The sequence below is a fragment of the Mchenga conophoros genome, linkage group LG10, assembly GCF_057382185.1.
Source record: "Mchenga conophoros isolate Kocher_MC1m ecotype Shallow Benthic linkage group LG10, M_conophoros_male_GT1.1, whole genome shotgun sequence".
In the NCBI taxonomy this organism is placed as follows: Eukaryota; Metazoa; Chordata; class Actinopteri; order Cichliformes; family Cichlidae; genus Mchenga; species Mchenga conophoros.
In genome coordinates this window covers 30,411,794-30,433,026 of record NC_140535.1, presented here as the reverse complement: position 1 = coordinate 30,433,026, position 21,233 = coordinate 30,411,794, and the positions used below count along the sequence as shown (strand labels likewise).

General features: G+C 40.5%; 1 protein-coding gene across 1 annotated transcript in view; it reads right to left on the bottom strand.

Annotated features, from left to right (window-relative positions):
* Positions 1-6,188: 6,188 nt before the first annotated feature.
* The window catches only part of rabep1 (rabaptin, RAB GTPase binding effector protein 1), a 42,258-nt gene continuing 27,213 nt past the window's right edge, over positions 6,189-21,233 (bottom strand). The window contains exons 13-18 of the mRNA XM_085289783.1: positions 19,570-19,710; positions 16,674-16,863; positions 13,689-13,744; positions 10,174-10,272; positions 9,677-9,793; positions 6,189-7,488 (exon numbers count right to left, since the gene is read on the bottom strand). Coding sequence (XP_085145909.1) covers positions 7,387-7,488; positions 9,677-9,793; positions 10,174-10,272; positions 13,689-13,744; positions 16,674-16,863; positions 19,570-19,710 — 705 coding nt within the window. The 3' untranslated portion in view covers positions 6,189-7,386. The remainder of the gene's footprint in view (positions 7,489-9,676; positions 9,794-10,173; positions 10,273-13,688; positions 13,745-16,673; positions 16,864-19,569; positions 19,711-21,233) is intronic.

Below are 21,233 nucleotides of genomic sequence, written 5' to 3'. Positions count from 1 at the left end.
AGGGCCGAAAGACAAGGGTGGATCAGGTGGTGTTTAATCTGATGATGTGGTGCATGTGTAATTGTGATGGTTGTAAAGCAGTGAGATGACCGTAAGCTGATAGTTATGCTGTAGTGAGGATGGCCTAGGAGCTACAGTCTGTAACTGATAATGGTGGTGTTTTTGGTGCTGTGCAGAAAGCACTCGATGTTGTACTGAAGTCGGCAGGATCGGTGACGTGATGGAGCACAGTCTGCACACGCTGAAGCAGAAAGGGTAAAATCCTGAATCTCTAACTGCTCAAATATCTGATCGGTAATCATCTTTATAAAATCTGTCTGCAGTAGTTTGCTTAGGAAAAAAAACTACTACATTTTATTACAATCCCTCCTGTGATGGCGTGATGAAGTGAAGAGCTCCATCTGCTCATAAATACATACTAAAAAGAGGAATCCTTTCTCTAGGGCCTGAATGCAACATAATGCATAAAAGTATGGAGGTAAAATGAAGGAAGGCGTCTAATAGAAGATGAATGATGGCAAGATATCTAAGGGAAAAAAAAAATCACCTGTGTGGAAAAGATATGAAGGCACGGTATGATAACTTTAAACCTGAGCACTGGAGGAACTGCGCCTCTCCAAATACGAACCACCGTCTTATCTTTTGGCATTGTCCACAGATGCTGAGTCACTGGAAACAAATATTATTAGTATACCAGTAAGAATGATTAGATTTCAGGAGAGTTGACCAGACCTGCGCAGCAGGATAGGGGCTGGGTTTGAATCCACGAGTCATTTGGGGTCTTTAAGTGTGGATTTGCATCCACCATTCTTCCTGTGTCGGAGTGAGCTCTCTCTGGGCCTCCTGCCACAGTCTAAAGACGTGCATGTCTTTAGACTTTATTAGTTACAGCTTGCCAAGTTAAACCTCATTTTGCTCTCATGGCTGCCTTAATTTCTTATGGCACAGATTCAAGAAGGTGCCGGACACATTCCTCATCATATTGACATGATGACATCACACTTGCTGCACATCCATGACGTGAATCTTCTGTTTCACCACATCCCAGAGGTGCTCCAACAGATTGAGAGCTGATGGCTGCGGAGGCTGTTTGAATACACAAAACTCAGTGTTATGTTCAAGAAACTAGTTTTAGGTGATTTGAGCTTTGTGACACAGTACTTTGTCTTGCTGAAAGCAACTATCAGAAGAAGGGTGCACTGTGCTCATAAAGGGATTGATTGGGTCAGATACATGCCAAATTCTGACCCATCCATCCAAATGTTGCAGCAGAAATTGAGCCTCATCAGATCATGCAATGTTTCTCAAGAATCTTCTATGATCTAATTTTGGTGAGCCCGTGTGACCTGTAGTTCCAATTTCCTGTTCTTAGCAGACAGTAGTGGCACCCGGCGTGGTCTTCTGCTGCCGTAGCCCATCTGCTTCAAGATTCAGCCTGCAGAGATGCTCTTCTACATACCACAGTTTTTAAAAGTGGTTATTTGAGTTACCGTTGCCTTCCTATTAGCTTGAAGCAGTCACACTGGATGCTGGATATTTTCTCTTTCTCGAATCAGTCTCTGTAAACCCTACAAATGGTTTTGTAGCAATCCATGAAGTACTCAGACCAGCCAGTCTGTCACTTAAAGCCACTTGAATCACCTTTCTTCCTCATTCTGATGCTCAGTAGGTCGTGTACATGCCTACATGCACTGACTTCCTGCCGTGGGATTAGCTGATTAAATATTTGTGCTAACTAGCACTTCAACAGGTGTACCTAACAAAGTGGACAGTATTTTATTTCAGCTTACTAAAACATTGATGACAAACGTTGTACCTACTGTAAATAACTGGGTGGATGTAACGATGTAAACTAGATGTTTATCAAAGCTCTGATTCCAGACCTTTAAAGAATTAAGGGACTTTTCTGCCTTCTCTATTTTCATTTATTTATTTCCCATTTATTTTTCTCATATATGCAAGTATGAAATCTCACTTCCCCCTCTGGATCCACGTGGTTATGAGAGGATTTTCCGATTGTTTTCTGCAGGGAGAGACCGTGATTTAACTTAAATGAAAGTAAACTGAGATTTAATGTTTCGGGTGCAAAGCCTCGTCTCCTTTTTCTCGTTCTCCAGGAAAATAACAAGAAAATAAAAGCTCAAACTGTGCACTTGAGTCAGTTTTTAGTGGCTAATTGAGAGAAAAGTGCAAGAATAAAACCTCTGTCATCATATATGAGTCATCACTTGTTTAGTTTGTAAAATGTTATACAGCTGCTGTAAAAACTGGTTACAAAAATGACCCAAAATCCAATTTTTTAAATTAAGCATCATTAAATTTAGCAGTAAAAATTCAAAATTAAAGTGCACTTTGAGTAATTAGTTATTATTTACACTAAAAACAAGGTAGCAGTAGGCAGTGAGAGCTTTTAGACCAATTTCATTTAAACATTTACTTATATATCCTTTTCTTTTTTTGACATTAGATTTAATAAATAAAAGTCCAATCTGTGAGGACCAGCTGAAATCTTCAGGGAGAATCATCTCATATTAACGTCATATGACACTATAATATAATAATTGTTATAGACAAGGCGTTTTTTGGTCTTGATAAATAAAATTCAAACACAATAAAGCTTTCAGAGGAAATTATGTCCAGAATTCACTTTGTAAACTCAGTGCATTCATCTCTCACAGGCCTCAGCTCAGGGCTTTCCTTAACCCTCACAGATCCAACGAAACGTGAGGAAATGTTTGACATGCAGGCTGGAAAATACAAAAAAAGTCATCAATATTTCCTCAAACCAACCAAAGCTGCTTCTGCGTGCACTCTTTCGACATCTTTACTTCTTTTACAATGGAAGAAAAGCTGTCCTGCATCATAGTTTCCATGAACGTGAAGCTTTGCGTCCAGCCTTTTCATACCAGTCCAGAACATCGCACAGCGAGCCAGCTCCGGGAAAATCATTTGCATCTTTAAAAATAATATGTAGTTGAAGCAGTGCATTCATTTTCTTTGCCAGTAAAGTAAGTAAAAAGTCTCCTTTGAGTCATCTGAGAAAACCAGTTTTTCCACATTTTCAGTTTTAGCCATATTCAAGGCACAAATGCAGACTTAGACACACGTCTTCTGACTCACATGCTGCATTTTTTTATTTTGAAAGAGGCTTGAAGATAAAGAGCAGCACTGTTTTACAGATCAGAGCACTAATAGCTCCTGATTAGCAACTTCTTATGATCAAAAAGTCTGGATTAAAAACGATGAAAAAGAATCTGCAGTCAACTGTGTGACATCTGACAGCTTTATCACCTTCTAATCCGGCCTATACGACAATCCGGGGCATGCAAAACAAAACAGGTTTGAACCAAAGCTTCTACATTTTTATGTAAAAGCTTTATCTTACTTTCTGTGGCTTTCGAGATTGGACTTTTCTCACACTTTTCTCTTCTCTCACTCTGAAAAGTTCTTGTACTTTGTTTTAAATCCTTAATTGGTCTTTCCTTGTACTTTTTCAAGCCCTCAGGTCATATGACCAGTTCCTCCAACCTATACAGAAATCTAAGCGCAAGCTCAGCTGGGGGACAGAGCATTCTTGATTGCTGCCCCTCCGTTATGGAATAGATCACCTTTGCACAGTTGTCCATTTTTGAAACTCTGTTTTGATTATAGTTGTTTTTCTTGGTGTTTTCAGAGTTTTTAGTGTATTAATTCATTTTTTTCCTGTGGCTGTTTTAAAGTGCTTTTTAAATAAAGTTGGTAATTTTAGTTTTCTTTATGATTGTTGGTTGTATTTCTAAGGGTCGAGATTTAAGAAGTCTAGAATAAAACTCCTCGTGACGGGAACACATCCACCTCCATTCATCCATCCGTGTAAGAGCCTTTCCAGTTCAAGCTCACCACTCTGGAGTCTATCTCAGCTGTTATAAAGCAAGAGGCGGGGGTACACCTGGATCTGGACAGGTGACGTCCATCACAGCATGAAAATCCCTGTCGTGACAGAAAACACATGAACCAAAGCCTTCTGATGCTTGTTGACAAATTTGAGCAACTTTAGTAAAGTCTCATGCTAGAACTACTTTTACTTCAGTGAGTTAAAATGTTGTCTCACACCTGGTTTTAGTGTACTAGTCAACTATAATAGCCCTGGTTGGAACCTCATAAACAGAAAGAGACTAACAGTGATGTAGCTGCACACTGCACACTCAGAGCCTGGAATGAGGTGAGTGCTTTATAAGTGAACAGAGCAGCGTGCCGTGTGGGCGGCACATTGATGTAGTGGTTAGCACTGCTGTCTCACATCAGGGTGGTCCTAAGTTTGAATCCACCAGCCAGCGGAGGCCCTTCTGTGTGGAGTTTGGATGTTCTCCCTATGCCTACATGGGTCCAAAGAGCATGGAGACCAGCTACGAAATATACCCACTTGTCCAAAAACCTCTGACTGTCACATTACAAATTTTGTGGAATGTGTCTGAGATGAGAGGTGTTTGTGGATGTCCCTCCAGGTCGCTTTCAAAGAGAAAACTGAAGGGACGTAGTTTAAATTTGGAAGCGGCGGTGCACAGTTTCTGGCAGTTTGCTCCTGAAAGGCAGTTGAAGTGCTCGCAGTTTGTCGTTCATGTCAAAAAAAATCAACATGACACTCTTTTACAGTGAAGCAAACTGTCACTCGACTTCTCGCCGACTTCTGTCAGTTTTCATGAAAGCAACACGATGAATGTCTTCCAGCAGCAGCTGTCAGAAAGTGTTAGCAAATATACCCGTGTGTGAAAAGCACAAACGGCAACAAGACACAGACTTTAAAGAGAGAAGAGATGCATGCATGACAACCAGACCGTTTTTGAACCATACTCTCATATCTAAAGGGGACCTATTATGCTTTTATTTTCTCTCGTACTGTTATAATGATGGATGCTCATATTAAACACATATTTACAAGCTCTAAACACACCGTTTCTGGCAGATTCGTCTTGTCTTGGCTCAGTCTTATGTCATGGTCAGCCTCACCCACCTGCTGCTCAAAGCTGGCAGCAAATCTGAAGAAACAGTGGCACTAAAAGATCTCATTTCAAACAAATGCAGATAGGCACTGTTTAAGTCGAACAAGTATTATTTTAATCATCCAGTCATGCAAAGCTATCCTACTCGGGCAGAGTAGGTAACCTTTAAATCTGCTACTAATGGTGGGCTGTGAACTTTGTAAATAAATCCAAGTGTTTGTTCTCAGCTTTTCACAGCAGAACTGTGACATTAAGCACATTTGAATGTCAGATACTCAGAAGTGTTGAATAAGGTTTGTCTGAGTCTGAGCATTTAGAAACAAGAGTTCATTGGTTGGAGAGTATACTGACTGAGAGGCTGTGTGCTCAAGTCCTTTTTTAATCTGATGGGGACCATAATTTACAAAAAACTAGTGAGTGAAACTGTAAACTCATCAGGAAAGTGTTTACTGAGATGAAAGGGACTGAACGTTTATTTTTCCATTGATTTCAACATTAGGCCTCAGGTTCACGCAGGCCTAGAGACTGATAATGTAACAACCACCAGTTGCTAAAGAAAAGGCTTCCACAACAGGTTGCCGAGTGATTGCAGAAGGTTGGTGGCGGTCTCTCTAGGCCCAGTCATGCAGGCTTAGAGACCAGTGGGTGACGCCCTGCTAAACACTGGGTGCTCTGCAACCTGTTGGAAAATGGTTGCTGGAGATTGCAGGCAGTTGCTAGCCTGAAATTGATCTTAAAAAAAAAAAAAAAAAAAAAAAAAGAACTTCCTTGCGATTGCTTTGGTCGCTAGCAGATTGCCGTGGACGCAGTAGTTTGCATGGATTAACACCGGCTTATCTGCAAATAGTCGTCATTTAAACGTCATCATTTGCAACAAGTAGCAACCTCCAACAACTACTTGCCAACTGGTGTGGAAACACATTTTTACCTAGAGACCAAGTCGCCCCCTGCTGGCCATTATGAAGACTGCAGGTTTTTTTTTTTTCCTTTGTAGATGTGGCAGCTAGTGCTAGCATTTATACAATTTTGGTCGTGTAGAACCAGCTGAAGTGATTTTTACTGACTGGTTTGGTGTTCTCCATGAACAACTGCAGCACCTTCATTTAGTTATTCTTGTTTTGTTTTTTTTACCCAATTACACATGAACCACAGGCCACTGATGGTTAGCCTCTGGTGCGCTGAAGTCCTTAGAGAGAAAGACCCCGACACTTAAAGGTGATTTAATTTAATTAGTAGCTTCAGAGACAACAGAATCCTCGTAGTGATGAATGAACCGTTTCTTTACGCTTTAGAAAAATCACTCATCGTGGGGACATGTCTGCGTGCCATCCATCCATCACACCTTCAAAAAGCCCGCGATAAATTAAAATCTTCAGATATACATCAAGGAAAGTCAAAAAAAGAAAAGAATACCAGGAACAAAGTGTGTGTTAAAAGCCATTACTTTGCAGTTTTAATTCTGTAATTTCCCTCATCACCTAAACATCCGTTTACCTGACATGACCTGGATTAACTAGTGTTTCTTCTTTTAATTTTTTTAAACATGTTGAGAAACACAAGTTTGAACGTGACTAATGTTTCTTCACTGTATTTCTGCAGCTTTAAAAAAAAAAAAAAAAAAAAAAAAAAAAGGTTTCTGTGAGACACTAAAGAGCAACAAACAGAGCAAAAACACAGCAGAGGGTGCTGAAGACATGAAGGGTATTGCTCGCATTTTGTTACGTTCCTTATTTTCTTATCCCAGTTAAATTATGTGCAAGTATTTTCCATCCTTCATCGTGCTGCTGTCACAGAGTTAAAAATGACCAGAAGAGGGTTGAAATGTCACAAAGAGAAAAAAAAAAAAAAAAGCAAGAAAACTGGAGGAAAAAGGAAAAAAAAAAAACCCCAAAACAAAACACGGAAAGCACAAGCAAGAGGAGAAAGGAAGCCATTATCAACCGCTTTGAGAACAGACGGAGGAAAATTTATGCATCCAATTATTTTCTATTTACCTGGAAAGAGAAGTCGCAGATGAAAAGTGCTTCAGAGGACGACAAACCTTTTTTTGGTCGAGCTAATACAGACAGTCGTATCTACAGTAGAAACGAGACAGACAGAACCCACAGGGAGAAGCACCTCCGCCCGCTCCCTCCGTCCACATTTAGTTATTTACATTTTATTTTTTTAGTAGTGTTCTTCTTCATTATTCTATCTGTGGTGTGTTCAGAGACTTCTAATGTACACAAAAGGCCATGAGCTCCTCATGCCACGTCTGTCCATGTCCCTCCAAACTCTTCCAAGGTGGTTATGGGGGAGGAGGAGGAGGAGGAGGAAGAAGAAGAGGAAGGGTCGGGTAATATGTTACTGGGTCGGTGAAATAGAAAGAAGGGGAAATGAAAGTGAAGGCAGTTGTCCTTCAGTGGTATCATGTGTCTGGAAGCTGATTGATGTCAGTCAAGTTGGTGTCATTGAGGATTACTTTGATTCGATCCAAGGAGTCCGCCTGTCGTATCCGCTCCAGCTGTACCTGAGGACACGGACAAACGGCGATTAATTCTCTGACACGGGAGGATTTCTCATACAGCACTTTAATGCTTTAATAATCAAATATCATCTGAAGGGAGTTCTCCACATAAAAAATGCAGAAAAGTTACTTTTTAAAAAAAAATTCCCCTCCCCATTTCTTTCTTCTTTCTAATTTTAGTACTTTTACATTTTGTTTTCTTCATTATATGTTATTTTTGTACAAGGTTTATTAGTCTTGTGACCCTTTATTCACATATATATGGTTCATGTGTCTATTTTATAAGGGTTAGTACCTTGCATAGCCTCTCAGATCTCAGAACATAAATTAATGCAATTCTGTGAAGGTCTTTGGCGTGGATCATTTATGGACAAGTAATCCCTTTGTGGTGGAGCTTGATGTATTTAGTTACATCCTTTTATTGGACAGGACAGAGGACGCAGCAGACAGGACAGAGGGGAGAGAGAAATGGTCTAAGGTAGACTTGCACTGAGGCCTACAGAAGTGCTGCAAGTTGTCATTTTTAAACATGAACAGCAGCTAATGTGAAATAATGTGTTTATTAAAGATTAAAAAACTCTATTTAAGCCTTTAAAATGTAACTGACAAATAAATCAAAAGAAGAGTAAAGTAGCTGGTGAGTGTATATTTGAGTAAACTCAATATTTTGTGTCTTTGAGTAAGTAATGTGTTGTCCAAAGTGTTACAAAGTCACCAGTTCTTCTATAGTTTGCTGTTAAATTGACAGTGACGTCACTAAAACATTTTTTTCCCCCTCTTAGTTTTACCGAAACAAAAATATTTGCATTGTTAAAACTAACAGATGAAGACTGTGACTGAAGCTTGTGTTTTGTTTTTTTAAATAAAAATGATAAAAAAAAATGACTAAAACAGCTCAGTTGCTTGAGGGTTAAATATATAACACAGTGACTCTTTCCATTTCTTTGCATGTAATCTTAAAACCCGGTTAAAAGCAGCTGTGTCCCTTCTCCTTCATAATGCAAAGTCATTTTATGGTTTTACACTTTGGTCACCTCGGCCATCTAAAGCTTTGCCCTGCATGTGTTTTATTTATTTTGACTTTTAGTTTTTCCATCCCTCCTGTAGCGCCCTTAAACGTGCTTCTTTTAAATGTTGTGCTACTTTAATAACTCACTCAGCATCTGGCCTGGGACAACAGCTGGAAGGCAAGCATTTGGAATATTTACAGCGGTGTTACAGTTGTGATACTGCAGTGTCTTGTAGCGTGCAATAGACCGCTGGTTGCGACCACAGCTACAGTCACTGCTCCCTCAGTTGTGGCTGCACCGGCTCAAGCCTGCACCGCTGTGTTTAGAAAGATACGTCGAGCAGCTAACTCTCGAGCTCTGTGGCTGACCACAACCGGGACTGACTGCAGATCTGATTGTGACTGCAGCCAGATGATGACAGCTGTCCCCGCCGCTGTGGCTGCTTTGTTTGTCATGACTCGGGCTGTGACACGCCGACTACATGCAGCATCAGAAGCTGTACTGAAGCTACTGCGCTCATGAGGTCCTGTGGTGTGTTTGTAATACATGTGCTACAGACAAACCACAGTTTACTCAGCAGAAACACACGTTCAGAATACCACAGATTCACACCAAGCTACATTTCAGGCAGGTAGTGTATAAACCCACCAACTGTACACATGAGGTAACAACCATGAAAACATTCCCCGTCATGACCTTTTGGGGGCTCTGAAGATTGTCAGAATATTTGCTGGTAAAAAAAATTTGATGTAAATCGGGTAAACTTCTTAACTACAATATTTTCAAATAAAATCTAAACATCCTGCATTAAAATTAAAGACAGTATTCACTCTTTGTGATACATTTTCATAATGGTTTGGTATATTTACTGGCTTGTTGTGTTTTATTTCTGTGTTTTTGTTTTTAAGACAGTTTTTATTAATAAATGGACGCGTTCCATATATTTCTCCTCTGATTTTTACCTGTTATAGTCGACTGAGAAGCTTCTAATACATATACATAAAGTTGTGGTCAGAAGTTTACAGATGTTATTTATATGCACAAACAAAGAACCTGAAGTCAACAAATAAACTCAGAAATTTTTGGCTTCACGGTTCTTCTGTTTGGTTGAATGTAAGCTGAACAACTCTAACTGGCTCGTTGTTGACCTGGTGGAGGTTAAACAGACAGTCGCTGCTTACCTGAAGGGTCTGAGAAAGTTTCACAAAGTCCTTCTGAACCTGCTCGCTGACGTCCAGCTCGGTCTGCAGCCGCTGGGCTTTGTCTTTCTCGTCGAGGACTTGACTTTCAAGTGCACTCTACAAGGACATGCGCACACAGGTTCGTTCAGAAAAGCTACACAGTCTCAGTATTTAAAATAAAATCCTAAAGTGAAACAGAAACATCACAAAACATCTGCTGAATATTTTTACGGGTTCTTTATTTTATATCAAACAGACAGGGCCTCATAAAGCTGTCAGTAAACTGCTGTCGTGACACGAGGTTGGGATTTTACTGAAATATGAGCTGCTCGGTGGATCAGATGCTGCATAATCTGTCGGATCCTGATAAACTGTATAAAATCCCACAACAGCCGGGTTAGATGACGATGATGATGTTACTGATCGAGTTAAAGTGACTTTTTGGACAGGGGTGGTTGTGGTGGATCAGCAGATAAATGTGCGTGCCAAACACGGACCTTTGCAGTGGTGAGCTCTTTGAGCTGCTGCTCCAGGCTGATCCTCAGGCCCTGGAGGCTCCTCAGTGTCTCAGTCTTCTCGGCCAAACTGCTCTCCAGCTACAAAAACGATGTAACGCAAATAATCAGTCGACAAATAAATGAGATGCAGAGATGTTGATAAAAGATCAAGGCAGATTCTATGAGCAGTGGTAAAATTAATAATACGGTTTAAAGGCTTTGTTCATGGATTTTTGCCCACTGTAAACGACATCTGACTATATCATATCAGCACTGCATTTTATTAAGTACGTAAACTTTATAGCTCTTTATCTCAAAAAAGTCCTACATGTGCAATAATTGCAATGACTGAACAAATGATAATTTCAATAAATGCAAAATAATGTGCCACCTACAGGACTTGAGTGTCTCAGTGGGAAAGTACAAAGACATTTGCTGGGTAGATTAGTGGCTTTATGTGTTGAGGCTTTTTTGGTCTCTTTAGGGCAGGGGTGGGGAACTCCAGGCCTCAAGGGCCGGTGTCCTGCAGGTTTTAGCTGTGTCCTTGATCCAACACAGCTGATTTAAATGGCTAAATTACCTCCTCAACATGTCTTGAAGTTCTATAGAGGCCTGGTAATGAACTAATCATTTGATTCAGGTGTGTTGACTCAGGGTGAGATCTAAAACCTGCAGGACACTGGCCCTTGAGGCCTGGAGTTCCACACCCCTGCTTTAGGGGATTCCTATTGGCCTAACATTGGTAGAAAAGAGCTGCTGTGCAGATTTTTTGATTTAAACATGACCGTGCCTGGAGAAAAAAGCCTTTCTTTTCTTTTTAAGAGAGTGCTTCTTTGATGTTTGAAAATATGTGTTTCGCTTGGAAAGAGCAACTCAAACAACAGTTCAAACAACAATTCCTGGAAGCAATCTTATTACAGGAAGCGCTCCTTCTTAAAAAACGGACCCAAAACAAATATTTATCTTCCGTCTGTGTGTGTTATTTCTCAGCTAAGTTTGTTTTGTCTCACGGGGAAAACAACACCAGTTTGCTGCTAACCTCTCTTTGTTGTGTCACCCCATTTGCAAGATTATAGACCAGGGGTGGGCAACTCCAGGCCTCTAGGGCCGGTGTCCCTGCAGGTTTTAGATGTCTCCTTGAACCAACACAGCTGATTTAAATGGCTAAATTAGCTCCTCAACATGTCCTGAAGTTCTCCAGAGGCCTGGTAACAAACTAATCATGTGATTCAGGTGTGTTGACCCAAGGTGAGATCTAAAACCTGCAGGAAACCGGCCCTCGAGGCCTGGAATTGCCCACCCCTGTTATAGACCATATCTGCAGGGTTTCCCCCCTGTGTACGATCTGAGTGGACTAATCGGTCAAAGCCGATTCTCACCATCTGGAAATCTTTTGAAATATGAATTACTGTAAAGTATTTTCTTTTGATATACAGCGATGTCCAAAAGTCTTGAGCCACCCCTTATTTCTTTATAGTTTGCTGGGAAAATGAGAAATAGGTGCAAACATACCATGTAAATACAGTAAATACAGTACATAAGGGACATTCTAACTTTCTGATAGCTTCAAAGTCAATACTTGGTGCGACCACCATTATTCTTCAACATAGCTTCAACTCTCTTAATTTCTGTAACTAGTCTTCGGGTGTCTTTCTTTAGGCTTCTTGAAGGACATTTAAAGCTGTTCTTCGAATGTTGTCTTCCTTTTTTTCTATGCAAGATCCTCCATCTTTTTTTAGACTGGCCACAGAAACTTACTGCATATAAAACCTCATCACTGATTCTTAGTCCAGTTCTTTTGTCATTTAGTATTCCTCTGTCTCAAATGCATCTCAGGTCCTGTGTTAAGGTCTTTGCTGGATTTGGATATGACTTTCAGATATAAGACATGCTGTGGAGGTTGTTTTTTTTGGCCTGTCACTTCCTCTCTTGTGCTCCATTTGTCCACTTTCCTTAAATATTTTAAAGTACACACTGCAGACAATCCTGAGATATGCCAAGTTTACAAAAAGTACCATTTTATGCCTGTCAAACTGTTATCTTTGGCATTTTTCAAAGAAAATATGAAATGGAAACAAATTTGTGAAAAGCTCCTTGCAACAAAAGGCTTGAAGACAGTAAAACTGGATCTCTGTGAAGTTGTCTGTGCACACAACACTCATTCATCCGTTGATTTAGTTTTAATTAAATTTTTTATACTTTTTTGATTTGATTTTTTAATGAATCAAATCATTCCTTTGAAAATGATCAGGTGCAAAGACAGGACAAAAAGTGGGTGAAAAAGCAGCTAATATCCAACAAAAATTTTGAAAAACCTTCAGAAAGCCCAAAAAACGATTGTGCAAAATCCCTTGAAAAATAATTCAATGGAAGTCTCCATGGAAGCAAAATACAAAGAAACGAGAAAGAAGAAGAAAAGGGAAAGACCATCTCTCAACCATATCTCAATCTTGAGTGACAAGATGCAAAAAATTCAGCTAACGTTTGCTCAGATTGGTTAACTGCAGTAAACTAAGGCATTAATTTTAATCCCACGAGTCCACAGAGTGAAGCAGATTTCCTCAGTCTGCACGCCACGCTGCAGAATCCGAGTTATCTACAGAATCTGAAGACAACGTTCATCTCTGCTAATCCTTCTTGGTCACAGCACCCAGGCTGAATGACTTCATAGTGTAAAACCCCTAAATACCTATTTTATACCTTTCTATTTTTTAAAACGTACTTGTTTATACAACAGTGACGATACACAGTTACATTGCTGCAGTTAAACAAAATGCAACTGATACTAGAAGTCCTATGTACTTTGCAACAGCTAATTTGCAACCTTGACCTTGGTTAGGGTTAGAAGACCTTAACAACAAAAACAATGACAGCAATAATAATAAATAATAACAGTAACAGCAACGACTATAAATAAATAGAGACATTTAAGAAAAAACATTAAGAATGACAAAAAAGCCATTTCAGGGATCACAGATTTGCTTTTCTTTAAGTCATAATTTTGCTTTTGCATTAAAAATGTTAAAATCAGTTAATATTTTTTATTTAAAAGAAGACTGACCAAATGTTTCTTTACATTTTGGTGACGAGGTTTAACTTACAATCCTCATTAATAGCTCCCCTTGTGTTTACTTCCTGTTTGAGATACTCAAACAGGAAGGTCAGTTAAAAGAGAGTTTCTCACAGTTTTTTCACTACACAAGTTACTCCAGTAAAACTGGAAATAACGTTGAGTTTGGTGAGTATGAGTCAAACAGCGAGGAGGCTGGTGCCCCCTTCTATATCATAGTCATTTGATCCAAGTATTGATCAGTGCAGATTTATTTATCAGGATGAGGAGAATGACCTTCTCTGTCCACACACAGGTTAGATTAAAAGAGTTGCAGGTACATGAAAAAATAAAAACCTGTGCATTTCTCCCACATCTACATTAGTATTTTGATTTTTAGCATTATTTGAAGCACATTATCCAAATCTTTTTCCTTCACTGCATGACAATTTCACAGAAGACGTACCTGTTCCTTCTCCGCTTTTATTCGCTCCAGCTCCGTCTTCAAACTGGAGAAAGACGCTGTGGGAAGAAGACATCATTAGAGGATCACACGGCGCTCATCTGAATCTCAAAGCCCGGATATTCTCTCAGGAATTATTACGAGATCCCCTGAAAGTTATGAATAATGCAACAAAGCTGCTTTGCCCGGAGCTGCTGTGTGTGTTGAGCTCAAACGAGCGCACAACTAAAAGAAACAAACAGCACAAGCATGAAACACTCCAGCTGTTAATGACTACACTGACTCACTGGCCACTGACAACAGAACCGGCACCAAAAATCATCCATCAAGTGGAAGCACTTGTGTTTAAATAGAGATAAACCTCCTGGTACGTTGTAAAGAGTGTGTACTTTCTTCAGTCAAAATCTCCCAGAGAGAGAAGTCTAAAGCAGCGCAATGCAAACAGTTCGGTTTTACAACTAAAACAGGACATTTAGTTTTATCAGTCATCAGAAAATGAATTAACGACGAGCCCTTTCATAATGTGTACATGAACCAGCTGTTAATGCAAACAAAATAACATGAATATTACTGGGTCTCTTGCTCTAAAGCATTAAATCAGATGTTAAATATCTCCTTAACCTCTGAACTTAAGCATGACAAGGGATAAAGGATCCGTTAAAACACACTTGGGGGGAAAAAGCAGCTGTCATATAAATGTACCGTATTTTTCGGACCATAAGGTGCACCAGATTATAAGGCACATTAAGCGAAACAACAGTCAGATAAGTCAAACTTTACTCAACTTATGATTGTTTTTTTTAAATGTGCTTATCATTCCTGCACCGTTTCCTTCATCTATGAAAGATATTCTAAAGCCGTGACTTTATACACTCTTTATGTTTATGGAGTTTGTGCAGACAGCTCTACCAGATATTTATCCTGTAGTTGGCTGGTTTAAAAGGGAGGTATTCCCTGAAACTGCATACAGAGTAAAGTATTACGAAATTAAATCAAATGAAAGGAAAAGCAGCAGGTTTGTCCACAGCCTGTCACAGCACATACCTCATGATAACTCTCCTCTTTGCTCAAGGTCTGTTAGTTATGACTCACTGCAAATCATCACAATGCTATGGCTGCAAGTAGAAATCCCGTTCATGATAACATGTATAACTTCTAATGCGTTATCTTGTAAAATGAAAGATATAGCAACACAAGGTGTTTACATTCCCTAGTGCAACAACAAAACAAGCACAGACACATCTGAGAGGGAGAAGAGCCCCTCAGCTCCCAACGGTGACTCCCAAAAAGAGCTGCTTTATCTCTGTGAACGTTTTTTGTAAGAAGAAAATGGTTTCTCTTGAAAGGTGGAAACACAACAAACCTGTCTCACCACTTCAGCCCTAGTGGGAGTCGTCCCTTGAGAGGGTCGTTGATTTATCATGTGCCTCATCACATGAGCCAAGGTGTGGGAAAAACAGGGAGTGGGGCATTATCAGCAGAGGTTTCGGGTGAAACCATTGTGAGATCTCGCCTCACCCTGTTATGTGACTTGTTGAGATCAACTGACACAAGATGTGAGTGGGCGTTAAGTGTAACCAAGGTAACATCCGACCCCACTTTCTGAAATCCATTTATTGTGGCGGGAATGAACTTTGCATAACTTCCGGGTCAATCTGCTGCATCTTCCCTGCGTCACCGCTGCTGCAGTCTCTGTGGTTGGCGTGCTTGTCAGAAGTTGACTAATTACTGACGCCATATTGCTTGACAGTGTGAAATAACCCGGCTGATTCATTCAGCGTTGTGCCTCCACTTGATGGCGAATCGGTTACTTTGTTTGTTTATTATAATAATGAAAATGCGGAGCCGCAGTCGCGCAGTCGAAACACCGGTAAACTAACACTAGGCCAGTGAAGCTCAAGTTTAATTACTGGTTTTATTTATTGAATACCTGTTGTTTTTGGTTTTTCACTATGGGCGAATGTTAAATGAACATTTCCAGAGTTGAGTCAACGATTTGATTTTTGTCCATTTTGGATGTTTTTTGTTACTTTTTTAATTGAATGCCAAAACAGCCTATGGGACTTTTGAATTGACTTAAATTCCTTCTAGATTATTGAACTTGTTGCACAACACTTGAAGGTTAGACATCCTAGTTTCAGTAAACTAGGCGGTGCGCAAGGTCAACACACAGCAAGGTACATTTTTGAAATAGCTTAACAAAACAGATAAGGCCTCAGTCACACAGGCCTGCAGACCTGTCAGCAACCATCTACCAACCATAAATCACAAGGGAAAAATTAGTATCCTCAGACCAGTTGCAAGTGGTTGCAGGAGGTTGTTGGCAGTTGCTATAGGACGTGCACGGTGGACGTGCACGGTGCTCCACCAAAAACCTCCTTGCAAATGCTTTGGTTGTGGTGACAAGGAGTTTGCATAGAATGAAATGCAGACTTGTCTGCAAACCTTTGCAAACTACTTGTCAAGCGGTGGTGAAATTGTGAGAAGTGTGACGCAAACCTTAAGCAGAGAGTATTTGCCTTCAAAATAAAAGCTGCATCTTCTTAAATGTTTTGTTTGGTCAGGCACAAATTTTACGTGAAGGTGGATGTTTTCCGTTTTAGGTTTTTTTGGTACACCACCCAGCACAATCACCAACCTATATCAACCACTTGCCAACCAGTCGGGGGACTGGAGGTTGCTACAAAGAGGCTAACTGGTCTCTAGGCCTGTGAAAACTACATTAAAAACATGTGAGGGGAAAGCATCATGTTAAATGCTGACTGCATCATTAGTCTGCCAACTAAGTCATCAACGCACACACATGCAGGCAGCTAAAGTGAGCTTGTTCAAACTGCTGATCATACCTTCCAGGATGTCTGAATGACAAATGGGGAAAAACAAAAAGCAGAAACGGAAGATCGTTTAAAAAGGTAGCAGTTAAAACACAAATACACACCCTATAGCTGATCAATGATTTAAACACAAGTTGATCGTTCAGAGTCTCACCTATTTCCTCCTTACATCCCTCGATCTCCAGCTGCAGAGTGTCCTCCAGGTTCTCCTTCAGGCACTGCTCTGCCTGGATCTGCTCCTTCAGAAATAAGATCTCAGCCTTCAGCTTCTCCTCCATGTGATCGGCCGACGTCCGTAAAGCCACCATGTCCTCACGCAACCGCAGCACCAGGCCCTGGAGCTCCTGAAGAAGAATCAACGAATAACTTTACAACCACCAATGTTGACATCCCCGTCACCTCCGTCGTATACACAACATTTTCTTCTGATGTGATGCGACTGTTCTGCAGGAAATGATCAGAAAACCTTAAATATCCAGGGTACCAGTACGTACTTCCATTCATGTCACAGACATTAAATTAGTGCAGTTTGCTGTTAAAAATATAATATATATATATATACACTCTGCAATATTGATTCGGCCTTTATATTAAATATGGCTATCGTCTGTATAAATTAAGTTACGAGAGCTTAAAATGCTGGAAAAAATAAAATTTCAGTCACTCTTATGTACGTAAAACATGATATATGTAGGATGAAGGAAACCAACTGCATGGCTTCGCTTAAACTAAAGTTATTGTGTATAAAAAGTGGGCCAATTCTGATTGGGTTAGATGGGAACTTGTTTTTATATTTGGTTGATTTTATATGGAGTTACTCAGTAGTAGCCAGACAGAGGCATACTCTCCAGGGGGCCAATTTGTAACCCGAACACTGTATTTCTACCATACTTTGCTGAGTTATTGTGTTTGAAAGGACTCTATTTCACCATGACAAGTTTTATAAACCTCTTTTGGAGTACTATAAACTGCTGTGGCCTGTTTTGGTTTCTGAGAAATTACTGAACTTCTTGGATCATATTTCTCATTTGACAGGTACCCGAAACAACACCTGTAGAACACAAATTTATCCAAGCACACACGAATGATTAAAACAGATACCTGTACGTGGTCATAAGCCATCGCTTGACGTCTAAGACTGTTTACATTTGCAAGTTATGTGACAGCTGGGAGAGAGAACGGGCAGTTAAATGACTCAGAGCAGCGGTCTAGACGTCCAGCTGTCAAAAAAGGAGACTCAGCTGATGTGGCGCTGATGGGGTATGCGCTCAAAAACCACTCAGTTATTGGGTCACTCCTCCCAGCCCCCCTCCGTTAATGGTTTTTGACTGGATGATGCTACAGATGTTTCTGATTGTCGAGGTTTTTTACGAGATAAGACACGTTTATATTTAAACGATGCGACTGAATCCAACTAGTAGTTAGTGCAAATTAACGATTGCAGTAATGGATATCCACGAGGCTTTTGAATGCATAAATCTGCCTCTGCTCGCATCATGATGAATGCTTAGAAGCACATTTAGAAGTGGAAAACCACTGAATGAATTGCCCATCACATTAACATGATTTCTGGTATCCAACAGTAGCTGAAAAAGAATGCACACCTACTATAACTGGAGGAGTTCTGGCTCTCACAAAGCAGATTTAAACGATTACGTTTTAACCACCAACATGTTGCGAATGTCACAAGATCATCAGCCTCTGCTAAAACATGAGTCCGCTCTCTTTTGTAATGCTGAAGAGTAACTCAGCGTGAGGCTGAGAGTAACAGTGTGGGAGGAGATGTGTGTTTGAGGCGGGAGGGCAGCCCACGGACGTATAATAGATTTATGTGTGCAGCAGACTTTTTTTTCCACCTCATCAGATCAGCTCAAAGTAAGCAGCACTGCTGTTAATCACCGAATGTGAGCTGGTGGAGCCACAGAGGTGTTACCACTGAAGCAATTAGCCGAGCGCTTCACTGCAGGGATCAGTCTGTGTCACTTTTATCGCTGTCTGTGGCGTGAGAGCGGACAGAGCTGCTCACGCTGCGACAGCTTTTAAATGAACAGTTGACTCTACTGACCGAGAGCAGCAGGCTGTGAAGGTGCTTTTATATTTAAACCCTGCATCATCTGTATTCTTTACCAGCTCAGGCTGGGTGGAGATGATTTACTTAAAAGTTGGAGAAACCCGGCGTAAATGTGGAGGAACTTTATACAAGGAAAATGCTTGTATAAAGACAGACTTGTCTTCTTAAAACCTGGCACAAAGTTTAGATTTGAACATCAAGCAGCATCATCCAACCTGCTGATGTATTAAGAAGCACCGTCCACTAAAAGCACTTAACAGAAAGGCTTGCATATGGGGCTATCGAAGACAGGCTCAGATTTTTACAAGGTGATTTTTTGGAGGGGATTGTTTTAATTATTTAGTCTTTTGGTTTAATAAGTGCAGTCGAACTAACATTCACCGAGCTATCTGGACTCTTCAGATTTCAACCCAATACTTTTCCTTGCACAGAAACTGTCTTCAGCAAACCAGCAGCGAATGGGAGCAGGTGATAAGGTTGTTCCATCTAAGCACAAGTGCAAACTTCCCTCATCCCGGCCTCCTCTTCTAATCCTCTAGCAAATCCTGGGTTGTCCTCCAGGGTCCTCTCCCAGTAGGACATGCCCGAAACACCTCACGATGAGGCATCCAGGCATCCGGCGCTATTCCCTCTTGAATGCCCGGCTCCTCACCTCATCTCTAAGGAAGAGTTCAGCCACCCTTCAAACTAAACTCATTTCCCCTGCCCCTGCATTTTTCAGTCATCACCCAGAGCTCATGATGGTAGGTGATGGTAGTGATCTCGTTTTAGGAGCCAGAGAAATACTGTTTGTTTGTTTGTTTTTTTACTTAAAGTCTATCCAAGTGTAAAGAACTGCATAAAAGCTATAACCATGAATAATTTCAGAGTAAACAAAACTACAAATCTAGATTTTAAACTGGTCTTTGGACGCCTCCTTTCAGACACATTTCAATAAGTACCACTGAAGTGTTATGGATGGTGCTGAGGCTGCACGTACTTGAACAGTAGTGGGCATTTGGAAGTCTTCTTGCTGCTGCAGTTCTAAATGCAGCCTGTGCTTCCCCTGCAGACTCTCGTTATCTCTCTGTAGTCGACTTAGCTCATCTGCCACCTGCTCCCTGGACTTCAGCAGCACCGCCTGAAACAAACAAGCACAAAGAATAAATCCTCTCGTCATGTGTCACTTTTTTTTTTTTTTATGGCGCCTCCTGCCATATGAAACCATCAGCCCGTGAACATATGTGAAGAGTGACTCACAGGCCAGTGTCTGCTTTTAGAGCCACCTCCACCTAAATCTCCCTGCAGAGCTAATATTCAGCTAGGTGTAGCTCTATAAATTAATTTATGACACTACGACTTCTGCACATCAAAGCCACCAGAAGCAAAGGGGATGCCTCTCATCAGTCGAAGACAAGACTGTTTGCAAAGTCTTTCAAGTTACTTTGATGCCTGTGCTGATGCAGCTTGCAGAGGCACATTCATTATTGAGAATGCTTCTGTTTCAGGTGCTTCCTGCTTTTCCTTTTGGACAATAAGCTCGGAGAAGAAATGTACCTTGCTTAGAAATGCACTTCACATATTGACACAGAGATTTTTTGCAAAACCTCTGTACAGGAGCTGATATGTAGATTCGGACAGATGTATTTAAATTTCCTTTATAGAAGACTAAATAACTGCATCTCAACTGCAAATACGGAGGTAGGGACGACAACTGATGTTGCATGTTTATTCAAATTTACTTACAAAAAAAAAGCAATATGGGAAAACATCGGGCTGATTTAATGACTTTTCAGGGTTTCCACTTGTGAATATAATGCTCCAATATGTGGATCGGATATGAGTCTGATCCCGACCTAGAAATCATTGACCATGGGCTAACAGAGCAGAGAGCTAACAACAACTAGACATCAGTGTGGAGATATTTTACACCTGCTACACTTTTTCTTTGTATGTTTTTTTTAATTAACTGCAAACTGTGGTCAAAGTGAATCAACGTGAGTGACAGGCTCGGATGAGACAATGCTTTCTCTCACACTCTCATCACGTTCATGTAACACTTGCAGGAAGTTTTTAGAGCGCTGACAGTAACATAACATGCTGTCAGCACCTCGCACAATATTTCACTTTACTTTCTTGTGTCTCTTGTCATCTCCGCTCCACACACGGTGCATTGATAAGGGCAACGAAAGAAGAAACTAACAAGACTGTAATTAACATCCGGATTCAGTTCATTAAAAGATATTATACTAAGAAATACGCACTGATTCAATTTTATCTGCTGACATGGACTCAGTCAGTCTTAATGTTTAAAGCGACACCAGTCTGAGACTCAGCAATTCTTCATAAAATAAAATCAACCATAAATACATCAAATAATGTAAATTTATTGAGTTGGCTTTTATTAGAGAGAATAAAGTGCAGTAATAAATGACAACGGGCCCAGGATCCATCATAATTCACTGGTTATTGTAAGGTGGGAAATGCAGAGAGACAGTGGTAAGGCTTTTTGTCACTGGTTGGCTGTATTGTCAACAATTAATTCTATCTTGAGCACAGTTTGGGTGATCATTTATGCCAAGGTCTCTAAAATCTGATCGATGCTGTAGGAGGAGCAGCGATTCTTGTGAACTGTGGAGGGTCAGATGGATGCTTTGCCACAGT